This window comes from Lupinus angustifolius, chromosome LG02, assembly GCF_001865875.1.
Source record: "Lupinus angustifolius cultivar Tanjil chromosome LG02, LupAngTanjil_v1.0, whole genome shotgun sequence".
NCBI classification, from domain to species: Eukaryota; Viridiplantae; Streptophyta; class Magnoliopsida; order Fabales; family Fabaceae; genus Lupinus; species Lupinus angustifolius.
Window position 1 is genome coordinate 13,578,731 of NC_032010.1, and position 13,469 is coordinate 13,592,199.

General features: G+C 31.9%; 1 protein-coding gene across 1 annotated transcript in view; it reads right to left on the minus strand.

Moving 5' to 3' along the window:
• LOC109327093 (DEMETER-like protein 3) overlaps nucleotides 1-13,038 on the minus strand; it is an 18,340-nt gene extending 5,302 nt beyond the window's left edge. Inside the window, exons 1-16 of the mRNA XM_019560110.1 lie at nucleotides 12,805-13,038; nucleotides 10,833-11,717; nucleotides 10,279-10,369; nucleotides 9,273-9,738; nucleotides 8,949-9,028; nucleotides 8,611-8,695; nucleotides 8,434-8,525; nucleotides 8,279-8,347; nucleotides 8,161-8,197; nucleotides 8,002-8,087; nucleotides 6,620-7,093; nucleotides 6,007-6,043; nucleotides 5,873-5,930; nucleotides 5,344-5,429; nucleotides 5,185-5,250; nucleotides 4,970-5,084 (exon numbers count right to left, since the gene is read on the minus strand). Of these exons, the coding sequence (XP_019415655.1) occupies nucleotides 4,970-5,084; nucleotides 5,185-5,250; nucleotides 5,344-5,429; nucleotides 5,873-5,930; nucleotides 6,007-6,043; nucleotides 6,620-7,093; nucleotides 8,002-8,087; nucleotides 8,161-8,197; nucleotides 8,279-8,347; nucleotides 8,434-8,525; nucleotides 8,611-8,695; nucleotides 8,949-9,028; nucleotides 9,273-9,738; nucleotides 10,279-10,369; nucleotides 10,833-11,717; nucleotides 12,805-12,976 (2,899 nt within the window). The 5' untranslated portion in view covers nucleotides 12,977-13,038. The remainder of the gene's footprint in view (nucleotides 1-4,969; nucleotides 5,085-5,184; nucleotides 5,251-5,343; nucleotides 5,430-5,872; nucleotides 5,931-6,006; nucleotides 6,044-6,619; nucleotides 7,094-8,001; nucleotides 8,088-8,160; nucleotides 8,198-8,278; nucleotides 8,348-8,433; nucleotides 8,526-8,610; nucleotides 8,696-8,948; nucleotides 9,029-9,272; nucleotides 9,739-10,278; nucleotides 10,370-10,832; nucleotides 11,718-12,804) is intronic.

The window sequence follows — 13,469 nt, forward strand, 5'->3', positions numbered from 1 at the left end:
AAATGAAAATCCCTTTTAAAATTGAGGAATAGTGGGGGCACAATAACTTGTCACATACCTATTGTTAGGAATAATGATAATAACAATGAGTTAAAAATAGAACCTAGAATAAGTAAGAGAACAAGGACTGCTAGAAAGTATGGACATGATTATATGGTCTATACATTGGAAGAGGATCCATCAACACTCCAAGAAGTTTTGACTTCTTTGGATGTTGATTTGTGGCAAGATGCCATAAATGATGAGATGGATTCTCTAGAGTCTAACAAGACCTGGCATTTAGCTGACTTGCCTCCTGGCTGCAAACCTATTGGTTGTAAGTGGATATTGAAAAAGAAACTGAAACCTGATGACACAGTGGATAAATACAAAGCTCACCTTGTAACTAAGGGTTTTAGGCAAAGAGAAAATGTAGATTTCTTTTATACATTTTCACCTATTACTAGAATAACATCCATTAGAGTACTAATATAGATCGCTGCGATACATAATTTATTAGTACATCAAATGGATGTTAAGACTGCCTTTTTAAATGGTGATTTGGAAGAAGAAATATATATGGAACAACCTGAAGGTTTTGTAATACAAAGGCAAGAAAATAAGGTCTGCAAGTTAGATAAGTCGTTGTATGGTCTTAAGCAAACACCTAAATAGTGGCATGAAAATTTTAACGACTTAATGGTCTCGAATGAGTTTAAGGTGAATGAAAGNTTAAGCAAGCACCTAAACAGTGGCATGAAAAGTTTAACGACTTAATGGTCTCGAATGAGTTTAAGGTGAATGAAAGTGACAAATGCATTTATTTCAAATCAGAAAATGACATTTACACTATCATATGTGTCTATGTAGACGATCTACTCATATTTGGTTCCAACATTCATGTTGTGAATAATGTGAAATCATTGTTGTGTAACAACTTTGATATGAAAGACCTTGGAGAGGCAAGTGTAATCCTTGGTATAAAAATTACTAGGTCAAAAGAAGGAATTTCTTTGGATCAATCTCACTATGTGGAAAAGATCCTAAAGAAATATAAATACTTTGACTGTAAACCTGCTAGCACACGATATGATCCAAGTGTAAAACTTTTTAAGAACACTAGTGAAGGTGTAAGACAAGCAGAATATGCTAGCATCATTGGCAGCCTTCGGTATGTCATTGATTGCACTAGACCCGACATTGCCTATGTGGGGTTATTATGCAGGTTTACCACTAGACCAAGTATGGAGCATTGATATGCTATTGAAAGGGTAATGAGATACCTTAAGAAACCAATGAACCTTGGATTATATTACCGAAGGTTTGTAGCTGTCCTAGAAGGATTCAGTGATGCTAATTGGAACACTCTTTTAGATGATTCTAAAGCAACCAGTGGCTATATATTTAGCATAACTGGTGGGGCTGTTTCTTGGAAGTCAAAGAAATAGACTATTCTGGATCAATCCATTATAGAAGCTGAGATGATAGCAACAGCTAGTGAAGAAGCAAGTTGACTGAAAAGCTTCCTTGTAGAGATTCCCCTATGGGAAAATCTGATTCCAGCTTTGTTAATCCATTGTGATAGTACCGCGACTATTGCAAAAATTGAGAACAAATTTTATAACAGTAAGAAACGACAAATTCGTCGTAAGCACAACACCATTAGAGAGTTACTCTCTATAGGAGCTGTTAGAGTGGATCATGTACGCACTGAGAATAACTTAGCAGATCCTTTGACGAAATGACTAGCTAGAGAGAAAGTCCATAATACTTCTAAGAGTATGGGACTATTGCCCTTAGAACAAGGATCACTCATGATGGTAACCCGACTTAACTGACTGGAGATCCCAAGAAATAGGTTCAATGGGTAATAACAAGTTGTGAAGTGATATGAGAATGAACATGCTATAAAATTATGAGAAGCATAACTCCTGCAGCATATGTAAGGATGAGTTAAACACTTAATGAAATCTATACTCCAATTGGAGTGGAGTACCTAGGCTACAAGAGTACTCTTGATAGGCTCACCTATGTGAATGTGGAAGTGGGGGCCGCTTCCTATGAAATTTAGGGGCATAAATTTCTAGAGCGTTCACTATATTGGGATAGACGTGCATGACCTTTAATGCACAGACTTTACAGAATACACCTTTGCACAGGTAGCCATATTGTGGGATTTCGAGAACTGACACTAGTAGTTAGTATTGTGGGAAGAGAATTGGCACGGGTAGGCATATTGTGGGTAATTTCGAGAACTGGCACTGGTAGCCATATTGTGGTGGGTGTATTCGAGATCGGTTCTTACAGTGCAGTAAGAAATCGATAACAGAGATCTGGGCTGTTTTATCTTGGGGACGACGTTGTTGATAGTCTGCTTACACATTTTGGGCAGTGTCACAAAGCGTCTTAAACAGAGCGACCTAGTCGTGACTCAACCAGTAAGTATTATTTCGTGCCATTTAGAATTGATGCAAGCTACGGTAACAACAGTATGAAGGTAACAAGTACATAAAATTGGAATTTATAGTTAAACTATATATATCATATAAAGGTTTTGTATGGATTAGGTGACAAGCGTATGACTATGATACTAGGTTTATTAAGAGATTTGAGGAAGAGATGACTATATCTAATTGATTGCATGTTATTTTTTGGGATGACAAAAAGACATGGATGCATACAAGCATTATGGTAAATCTAGATGGAAGCCCAATAATAAATAAAAGGTAGCTACAAAGGTTTTCCGCTATTTTCCATTGAAACCTAGATTGTAGTGATTGTTCATGTGTTCTAAGATTGCGGAGCATATGAAATGACATGCTTTGAAAAGAAATAAAGATGGATTGATAAGACATCTAAGAGATGGCTAGGTATGGAAGAACATTTGATTTAATGCATCCAGAATTTGCTTTAGATCCTAGGAAAAATAGATAAATTTGAAAGAAACAAGTGATTCTGCATACTAGTGGATCTATGTCAAATTCAAGAAGACATCAAATGGTATTCAACAATGATATGTTTATTTTTACTCTCTACACCTTCAAGTTTAGAAAATCACCAAGTTCTTATACCGTAGATGGTGATGGGAAACCACTAGGTCGTGGTAAAATATACATTGCAGCTCATAAAAGAAAGGGTGAAACATTTATAAATGATGACACAAGGGTTGTAGCCGTAAGTTCAACATAGTTAAGAAATGTTGATCAAATTCATTGATCTGTCCTTTTTTTGTTGTGATGTTATGTTATGTTTTACTATAGGAACAAATTGAAGAGGTCCCTTCATAATTCTATTGGTGGAGTGCTTGGTATAGATCACTCCGGAAGAGTGTTGACCATGGGAATGTGAGTTGTTACTACTAATACATACAAGAATACTAAACTTCAATTGGATGATATGGGTCACTCTCTATTTCATGCTGCCACATCTCCACCTTCTAACCACTTGCTGGACAAATGCAACAATTTATAATCAACATTTAAGGTTTATATCATAATAAAAGAAAGAAGGATTCCTAGAGGATTGAATGACTTCTTTCCGTGTGAATCACATATATGTGCAATTGCCATTTATTTACTTCTTTATTACTTCATACTATGTTAAAACCGTACCGGTTATCAAACAGGTCAGGGTACTGGTATACTGGTACAGTGATTCAACCAGTGGTTCAGTAATTAAACCGGACATACCTACTTATATTTATATATATATAAACCTATAACAAAAAAAATTCCAAATAGGTAGCTCAAATTTATAATCAATATTTATAATGTACTCAAAATTCACATAAATAAACAACTTTAAGTCTTTAACAAATTCAAAGTCTAAATTAAAAAACATATATCAAACCAAAAGTATCACTTAACAACCGCAAAATATAAATAAATGACATAAGTTCACAACTCACTCTACAAAACAAATAAATTTGGAGTTTTAACATTTAACACCAATGAGTCAAAGTTGTCTCATATGAATATTATACTTTTCTACTAAATCCTATCTTTAGACAGTACTCCAAGATTACACAAATGTCACATTAGGAACCAAAATGTGTAATTTAAGTATGTCTTGGAAGTATGTGCCTTGAAGGGTTGAAAAATGGTTGGAAAGGTGGGTCACCTTGTAATGGATTTTTAAGTTTTTAAGTTTTTATTTTTAAAAAAAAATATGTGTATGAACCGGCCGATTTAGTAAAATACCGACCGGTTCACCGGTTTTGACCGGTTTTTGACCGGTTTTGACCGGTTTTGATACTTGGTCGGTTCAACACCTGTACCGTACCGGTTAGGGGCCCGATGCACCGATTTTCCGGTTCAACCGGCCGGTACGATACGGTTTTAATAACTATGCTTCATACTAAACACCAATTAAATATTTTATTTTATTGTTTCAAGTAAATAATAATGATGTTGCAAGTGCATCTAATATATTCGTGGATGAAAGAGAACATATGGGATAACTTCCATGTATTTTGGGATTTTAGAAATGATGGAAATTTAAGATGAGGGGGAAAATCCTCCGTATTATGTAAACTTTGTTATTAGTAATGAAATTAGAATTTAGTCCATTATTTGCCAAAGAATTTGGCAATTATGTTATTTATTTTATTGGGTTAAGAATTTAGAAAATAGGCGTGTTAAAAATTTGTTCTATTAGATGTTTTCATAATTTGGAATTTATGTTTGTTTATTAATTGAACTAATCGACCTGTGCTAAAGATTCCATTGAGAGAAGGTTAAAGACCTCCACAACAGAACCGTTGCAATTCCACAAGGTACCAAGGGTTGCTAAAAACCTCAGCGGATCATTTGTGGCAACAATAAATGAGGTAGTTTGTGAAACCTCCACAAGTTTTATTGTTGAGTTATAAAACCTCCACCGATAACAAAAATTCCTCCGCCTATTACCAACTTTCTTACGGTGGAAGGACCGTAATTATAATAACCACAATTTAACATACCGAAAGAATAATCAAAATTTAGTCATTTACCTTTAACTATTGTTGTAATGGCAGTCCCAAAATATGTAAAACATCTGTGTAGATCCCAAAGCCATCTTCTAGGAACATTGATTGGGTTTTTCAATGAATCATAGTCAGCAAAGACCTATCAAATATAAAGAATACATTACATATTTTGACCAATAAAATTCAAGGACATGATGCAATTTCTATGAGCAAAATAGACAGTGTTTTTAATCATTCACCTCATTAATTTGAAAGTACGTTCCGTTGAGTGGAAAACGCCCTCCCATTGCAGTTCTCAATGGTATCTGTTTCATAAATTATTAAATTTAGTTCTTATTTATATATATATATATATATATATATATATTATAAACTTGAAATATAAATACTCTACTCACCAAAAGAGTACCAGGTACTGTTTGATTGTCATCTTCCTCCTCCTGTGAGTTGTTCTCGGTTGATTCACATGAGCCTTTTAACTCTCCTAATTATACTCAGAAAAAAAGTATTTGTATTTGTACAATCTTGAGAAATAAAAAGGAGAGATGTTCTTGTGATAAAAATAGAGTAAGTCACACCCATTTTTCTCCGGGATTTGTTTGCAAATTGAGTTTTTTAGAAGGGAGCGGGTAAAAATGGTAGGCTTCATTCAAAGCTATGAATAAAATTTGTAAGATGAATTGCCTTCTATTTTACTTCTTTTCCCTCCAAAACCCAACCAACCATAAAGTTTAACTTAATTATAATCACTTTATTTTAGGTTTAGCTTAATTACAAGGGTACATAGTTTATTAATGCTCAAGGTAAGAAAGATTTGTATAAATTGAAAGAAAAAATATCATGTGTAATTTCAATATAGGTAAAAAATATTAGTATAATTTACTATCAAGTATCAAATATCTGTTTTCATTTTACGATAGTACATACCTTTTGTATATACAACCAAAAGATATGGGGTACGATCATCAGCTAATCGTGGAGTACGCTGAAAATAAAGAAAAAACATGAATATATACAACACATACTCACATGTATATGCACACAAATCTTAACTGATTTACCTTTTCTAGGAGAGGATGGTCATCCGGAAGTATATAACTGCATTTCAAATGGAGAAGAAAATAATTCTTTACAATAAAATAATTGTCTACAATCAGTGAACAAACCCAGAATTTAAGCAGATTAAAGTTGTCTCAGTGTGCTCATAACTCATAAGGTTATAATGAAGAAAAGAAAATGTTCATAACTCATATGGGATATTGGACTTTGTTACATTTGTATTATTAGTGACCTGAAACTCCTATTGTTAAATACCCCTACTCACCTGTAGCTACAACCTAACTAACTCTTGAAGAATGTAACTAATTTAATGTTATTCTTGTGGACAAGATGATAAGCAAGAAGATACTTTACAAAATAGGATCCAAATAAAATGATATGTGGTTATTAATAGAAGGAATTCTAATTCTATTTGGAAAAAATATTTTGAAGTGTAAAAAGTAGTATAACATTGAAATAGCTATAGCAAAAAGTAAATATTTTCATATGAACAATTGATAATAATATGGAATGATTGACAAAATAAAAGGACAGCTCAATATAGTGAAATCAAAGGAGGGTAGCTTACCTTCACAAGGGAGATAACATAAGCATAGAAAGGAGTGAGAAACTTACACCCAACGTTCAGTCCTTGTCCTTTTTTCTCTTTTCATTTTTGGTAACGGAGTGTTGGCAACATTTTCAGGTAATGTAACTAAATCCCTTGACATGTTGATTTCATTCTCACAATCTTCCAAAGAATAATAATCATGTGTTCTTGATTCTTGACTACTAAGATTGATAGTTAGATCAATCTCCTCCGTCACATCACCCTCATAAAACTCATCATCGTTATTTAGTTCAATATCATCTAATCCTTCAATTTCAGGTTCAAGTGGTGATGCTGGCATCTCAATGATAGGTTCACATTCATTACTAGTTTGTTGCTCTGTAAATGAGGAGTTATTCAACTCAGAAATGAATGTCAATGTAGAATTCCTTGGTAAAGTGGACCATTGCATAGGATTATCATGATGCATTGATGTCACCAACATTTTATTATCAATTGGTCTTTTATCTGAGGTTGGTCCAGGTAATGCAAGTTTTTTACTGCAAGCACACATTATTTGTATTAATCACATTCCTCAATGGTTATTAATCTTTATACTTGTATTAATTTTTATTGTAAGTTAAAATTGGATATGCATCCCTTATGCTGATTTCTAATATATCTGCTTATAAAAAAAAAATGGAAATGAATTTTGTATACACAAATCTCCTACATATCAAAACACTATTCAAATTTAAATAGCAGTTATAAGGTGGAAAAGCAAAGCTAATTTTATTGATAAAGGTTAAAAAAAAAACAGTGCAAATAAGAAAAAATTACATTTCACTTAGCAAGGCCAAAGGGGAAGATGTACATATAGCAGAATGTATCTCGCACAAAGATGTACATATAGCAGAATGTATCTCGCACGCACAAAGATGTACATATAACAAAAGACTTCTTTTATAATGTATTGGTTAAATATGCCAAAGTTTAAAAAAAGGAAAAAGCAATGGCTCTATAATTATATAATTATTTAAAGGGGAAGGAAGAGAAATTAAATAATAATACTTACAAAAAGTAAGAGATAAAACATGATTTAATATTTGTAAGGCAAGATAGAAAGAAATAAGGAATGAAAGATTAAATTACAGAAACTTACAATTTGACTTGATTAATGCAATAAGAAATGCATGTTGCTTTTTATAAAATAATTTTCGATTTATTAGTTTTAATTAGTTAGAAAAATATAATAGAATATGCATGCCAAGGAAACTTTGTTAGCAATACACTTGAACCGAAGAACATGCCCACCAGAAAATACATAACTGTAATATGTAATCGGGTCGACACCCATTATGTTTTTTTATAAGACAAATTAAGCAAATAATTTCCATTTTCATCCTATTTAATGAATCATCAAGCTTTTGAGTATTACGCAAATACAGGAATATAATGCAATAAATACCTTGCAAGTTTACTCTCATAATATTTGCACCCTTCTTCCCTCATTGGACAAGCATTGCAATTTGGTCTACCCTTTCCACAAAAAACCTGCATATAACATAATATATTTTTTCTTGTTGAAAATGGCAAGAGTATTCTTCAAAATAATATCAATACATACCTTTCCAAATGTTATCATCTGATAATGCAATTGATACCTGTATCAGATAATGCATCATAAGATATATAGTTTCCAAATACATAATTAAAAATGGATAAAAAAAACATTAGATAATTACAATGTTTTGCGATTAAGATTGCATATTCGTGGCCAAAGATATCTTTGAACATCTTCCTCTTTTGGAAATCTGTATAAAAAAACAAAATCCAAGTAGTGAATATAATAGTGATATAGTTGTGAAAATCTACTAATTAAAATTGTTAAAAGACTTACTTTTCTAAATCATGTATTTGCATTGATTCAGGTAAGGGTTTAAGAGGAACCCATCCTAAGCGCACAACAATTCTTCCAACATTTACATCCACCTTACAAAAGTGACAAAAAAAGAATAAAGCTAATTGGTATGACAAAACTAGCATCATTTATTAAACAAAATGTGCCTTCTCTTACTGGAAAAGCACTATGCTGAAGTGCTAAAAGTCTTATGCATTCCACACTTTTTAATCCCAATCCATATATGCTCAGAAGATATTCCCTGTAATATAAACCATTTGCTTGTTCAAAATTAGTGTTCTTATTTGCCTTCCATAACTGTAATATTACAGTTTTGGGTATCTCGGCGATAACATTATTGCCACATTTTCCCATAAGTAAAGTAAATGCAACATAACCACAATTAGGACTATAAACACAATATGAAACACTGTTCAAAATAATTGGTTTTCATGACTAACAAAGACATAATTAAGCAAAATGATTTTGCCAGATGAAAGAGATGTATAACTTACTTTACATCCATTGGGGGAGCATATCTGATCCATTCAAGATCCAAGTTTCCATATGTATCCTTTAAATGATTTAGTAAGCGCTACAAATATTCATTGTCATATGAGTAATTCAATAATAACACATTACAATTTAATATCTATGCATTGAAATAGTAAATTTTTTTATACAATGTATCATCTACATCATTCAGATGTATTACTTTCATGTGACTAAGTGGTTGGTTAACCTATGAATAATATATTAGTAATGTAAAATACTTTTATATTTTCAATAAATATATATTAAACTCATTATATTAACTAAGAAAGTACATATTTTTGTACCTGTATTTTTGCAGCAATTATGTTATGTTGGCCACGACATTTAATAATTTCAGCAAATTCACTAAGTTTTGCACACCTTACTGCTTCCCAATCAACAATATCCTCATGATCACTATGTCGCGTGCTTTTAGTGTACATTTTTCTTAGCATATCCCAATGCACTTCCTTTTCTTTTTTAACCTTATCCTTCTCTTCCTCTGCTAATTTTTTCTTATCTGAAATTATTTTCACCTTACTTGAATTATTTTCAGCTCCTTTATTATCAACTTCACAAGAGTCCTTGGCATTTTGATCTTCCACTTCTTCAACTTTGTTACCTTCAATTTCTTTATCAAATTCAGGAACTTTGTTATCTTCAACTTCAACTTTGTTATCTTCAATTTCTTCATCAAAGTCCACGGTGGTTTCTGATCCATAGCTAGTTGTTTTGGCCGGAAACTTTGCAGCCAGATTCATAAAGGCACCACTATAAGGACATGAATAAGCATTAATATTTAATACCACAAAATATAAGTACACAATTTATCTATTTAACTTTTGGAGCACAATTATATGTATTTTTTTAATACGGGTATCCTAAGGATGGGGATAACCTATGGTATTTGTATTCTCATTCATTCAGAAAATCTTATTTATTAAAAGTAAAAATTATAATAATATAAATTAATATTTATTCACTATTTTATGAAATTTGATTGACTTAATACATGGTAACAGAATTTTCTTGGAATAAAGGATCTTTGTTCTTTTATCCTCCTTTCGAGGCACATAATTATCCCTCCGATAAATATTATTCACAGAAATTTTTTTATTTACAGGACCTCGAAGAAAATATAATTAACAAATTTCAGTTCCAGATTATATCTTTCCAAAAATATTGGAGGAAAGGTTTTACTAATTTGATACAGTGAGCCATTTATATCACTACCCAATACTTTTAGTACCTTAAAAATCTAGAAAGTGTTGTGATGTGAGTATAGACATAACATTTTCATTATCTTTTTACCTTGATAAATAGTCAGACACATTTTGAGTCAGAAAAACTCCAACCACAGAATCCAGAACTGAACCTTTCCACGACAAGAAACGTCTATCACCTGTAAACTTAATTTATATAATCACCATCTTGCTCAAAAAAAATAAAACATAATCATAAAATTATTTAGAAAACAATATATCAATCGGGATGTATAGTGGTCTAAAAAAACAATGAAAGGACATATGCTTCTAATATTTTTTATGATACTAACAAGAGTATCTTTTCATTGTCTTGGGTAAGGAACTAATTCTTTTTAAATGTATGACTGTTTCTGTCAACAAATATTATTCCCAGGAAAAACCATTAATCTTTTGATCTTCTTGAGAATCTAGCAGTGTCTTGCACCACTATCAATACTTTATTAGTATGCTACTAATATTTTATCATTATATTTTGACATGTATATATATAAATGATGTACATTACTAAGAAAAGAGCTAGCTACCATGCTTTAAAATAATTAATCATCAAATCATATGTAGGAAATATTCACCAATTTAAAAGTTAAAGACAATACATACCTAAGGTATTATGCATGCGAGTCATGAATATCCCAATCTTTCTCTGATACATATATCTTTTCTCCTCCCAATACTTTTGCTTTTCATGTTCAATATATGCCTTTCCATCCAAGAGCAAGTTCCACACCCTTAATGTCTCACCATCAAGTTCAACTTCCCCTTGGTATTTAGAATGTGGTCCTTTATAAGGAACTATTTGATGCTCTTTATACACCACTACTTGATTGGTTGTTTTCTTATTAGTCTCTTTCTTTTTCTCTCTCTTTTTCTTTAAAGACTTGAGTTTTTTTATCAGAGACTTCATTACTCTACTAACCACAATCTTGCCTTCTGGATTGAGAACATTCCAACACCTTTTCTTTCTCTTGAAAGTCTTTGATCTTTTCCCTTTGTTATAAGGTTGCAATAGTTTTTCCAAGCATGCTCTTTCTCTAACTTTTCTTTTCTTCTTGCCACTTCTTGGAAAATTTACTCCAATTTGTCTACTCTCTATCAAACAAGACCCTACCAAAGATCTTAGTTTTTGATAAGTTTGAAGTGAATTGTATTCGATACCAAATTCATTTTTGAAGAGTGAATTATTAGACCCAATTTCTTCAACTTTTTCTTCAACCTTAGAAGGCTTTTCCATAAATGCAAGAGACACTGAATCTTGAGGAAATAATGGACCCATGCATGAAGGACGTTTTCTTACATATTTTTTCCTTTGCTTTGGAGTTGAAGGTTTTGGAGTGTTCATTGACTTGTATGTTCTCTTGGTATTGGTCTTGCTCTCATCCAATATTTTAGGCCAATATGCCTTTTTCTTTTTTCTCTTCTTTGCAGAAGAAGGTGGTGGGGTGAATATGTTGGATTCACCATGATTAATGTTCACACCATCACTACCTGCATTTGGATAAAGGTTATATCATTAAAGTAAAAAAAAAAAGTCATATATTAACGAGAGGGTAAGTTTCAGTTGAGATTTAAGATTTCTGAATAGTGATCGTCGTGAATTCAATACAGGGTTTGAAGATTGTAAGGTAAGTAAAAATCTAATAATACCAAAAATTTAAAAACAATATTAAAAAATATCAAAATTCTTTGATCCAAAAGGAAAAGGAATCCAAACATGTATTTCGGGGATGTTAAAAAATTAAACAAATAGAGCAGTAGTTACACAGTTTATTTGCCATAGGAAATCATTTTAACAAATGTCTCCTGAATAGAAGCCCTTAGATTTTGCATCTCTTCCTCTAACTAAACATAATTGATTGATGCTTCTACCAGTTTATATCTATACATTCAAATATTCAAATTCTGTAAAAGGATTAAATCATAACAGATTCAAATTACACTAAGTCTAATATCACTGAGGTATATCAATAAATATAATTATGGATTAACCTAAAATTTTATACATAATTGATATGATAATTGATTTCCAATTCAAACAATTATTGTTTTTAAAAATAAATAATAGAAAGATAATGATTACCCTCCTCCTTCTCTCCGTTGTTTTTTGTTTTGTTATTTTTCAACCATTTCAGGCTATAGTGGAGTTTAGGGTAGGTTGTTGTAACTATAAGAAAAATTTGTTCTAGTGGTGCAAGATTACTATGATTATGCACTACAGTTTTCAAACCACATGTGCAATTTTTCAAGAACATGTTTGAGGTTAATACCTCTAGTTAAGGATTAAGGTAGAAGAACTCCCCTCCTGACCTTTAATCTAAGCATTTTCTCTGATCACTACGTTACCATTTTTCGGAGTCGTATTCCAGAGGTTACGGTGGAGAGTTCAAGGAGTACAATAATAAAGAGGTTTAGGGTTCAAGTTCCACCCATTACAAAAATCAATCTAATAATATGTGCCTATCAAAAAACTTACATTTTCCCTTCAACTAGTGCTGAAAAATTCAACAACATCCTCATAATTTTAGACCAGATATTAAAAAAATGTTGGAAGACAAAAGATGAATGCATCACTTACGTTGAGATCGAGAGGATAAATTAACATCAGAACCTTGATCTAAACCTTCCACTTGAAGAGAAGAAATGTCAATAACATCAACCTCCACTATCCTTTGACCAATGGGACTAGGCTTTGAAGGTGTGTTAATTGTCAAAGATGAATCATTATTTTCAAACTTGTTAGCGGCCATTACGAACTCAGCTTCAAAGCTTTGCTCAGTTTGAGAATACCTGACAGAGAAAAGAAAAGGGGAAAGAAGAACCTCACTGAATATAATATCAAATGTTCAAGACTTCATGTTTGTTGGGTTTGGGTTTTATAACAGTCTGTTTGTTATACATTGTTGGACTGGAATACAGAATCAGTCTCTTAATTAACGTTGGCAGAATATTCTCTATCAAAAAGTTTGAAACTGGGGTAAAAATCAGATCTTTATTTAACAATGGCGTTAGCCCCAAATCTGAATAAACCTTGTATGAAAATGAAGTAGGAAAAATAGCATATTTATTTTAGGATTACAATTATTAATTAGAAATAAAACGAATATACATTTTGAGTTAAAAAAAGTGTTACTTTCTCATATTTCTCTAATCTTTCCTTTTAACATCATTGGCATGCCTATTATGTATAAATCCTTAGAAATGCCTATCTACTGATTTATCTCTGTTAACTATATAACATAA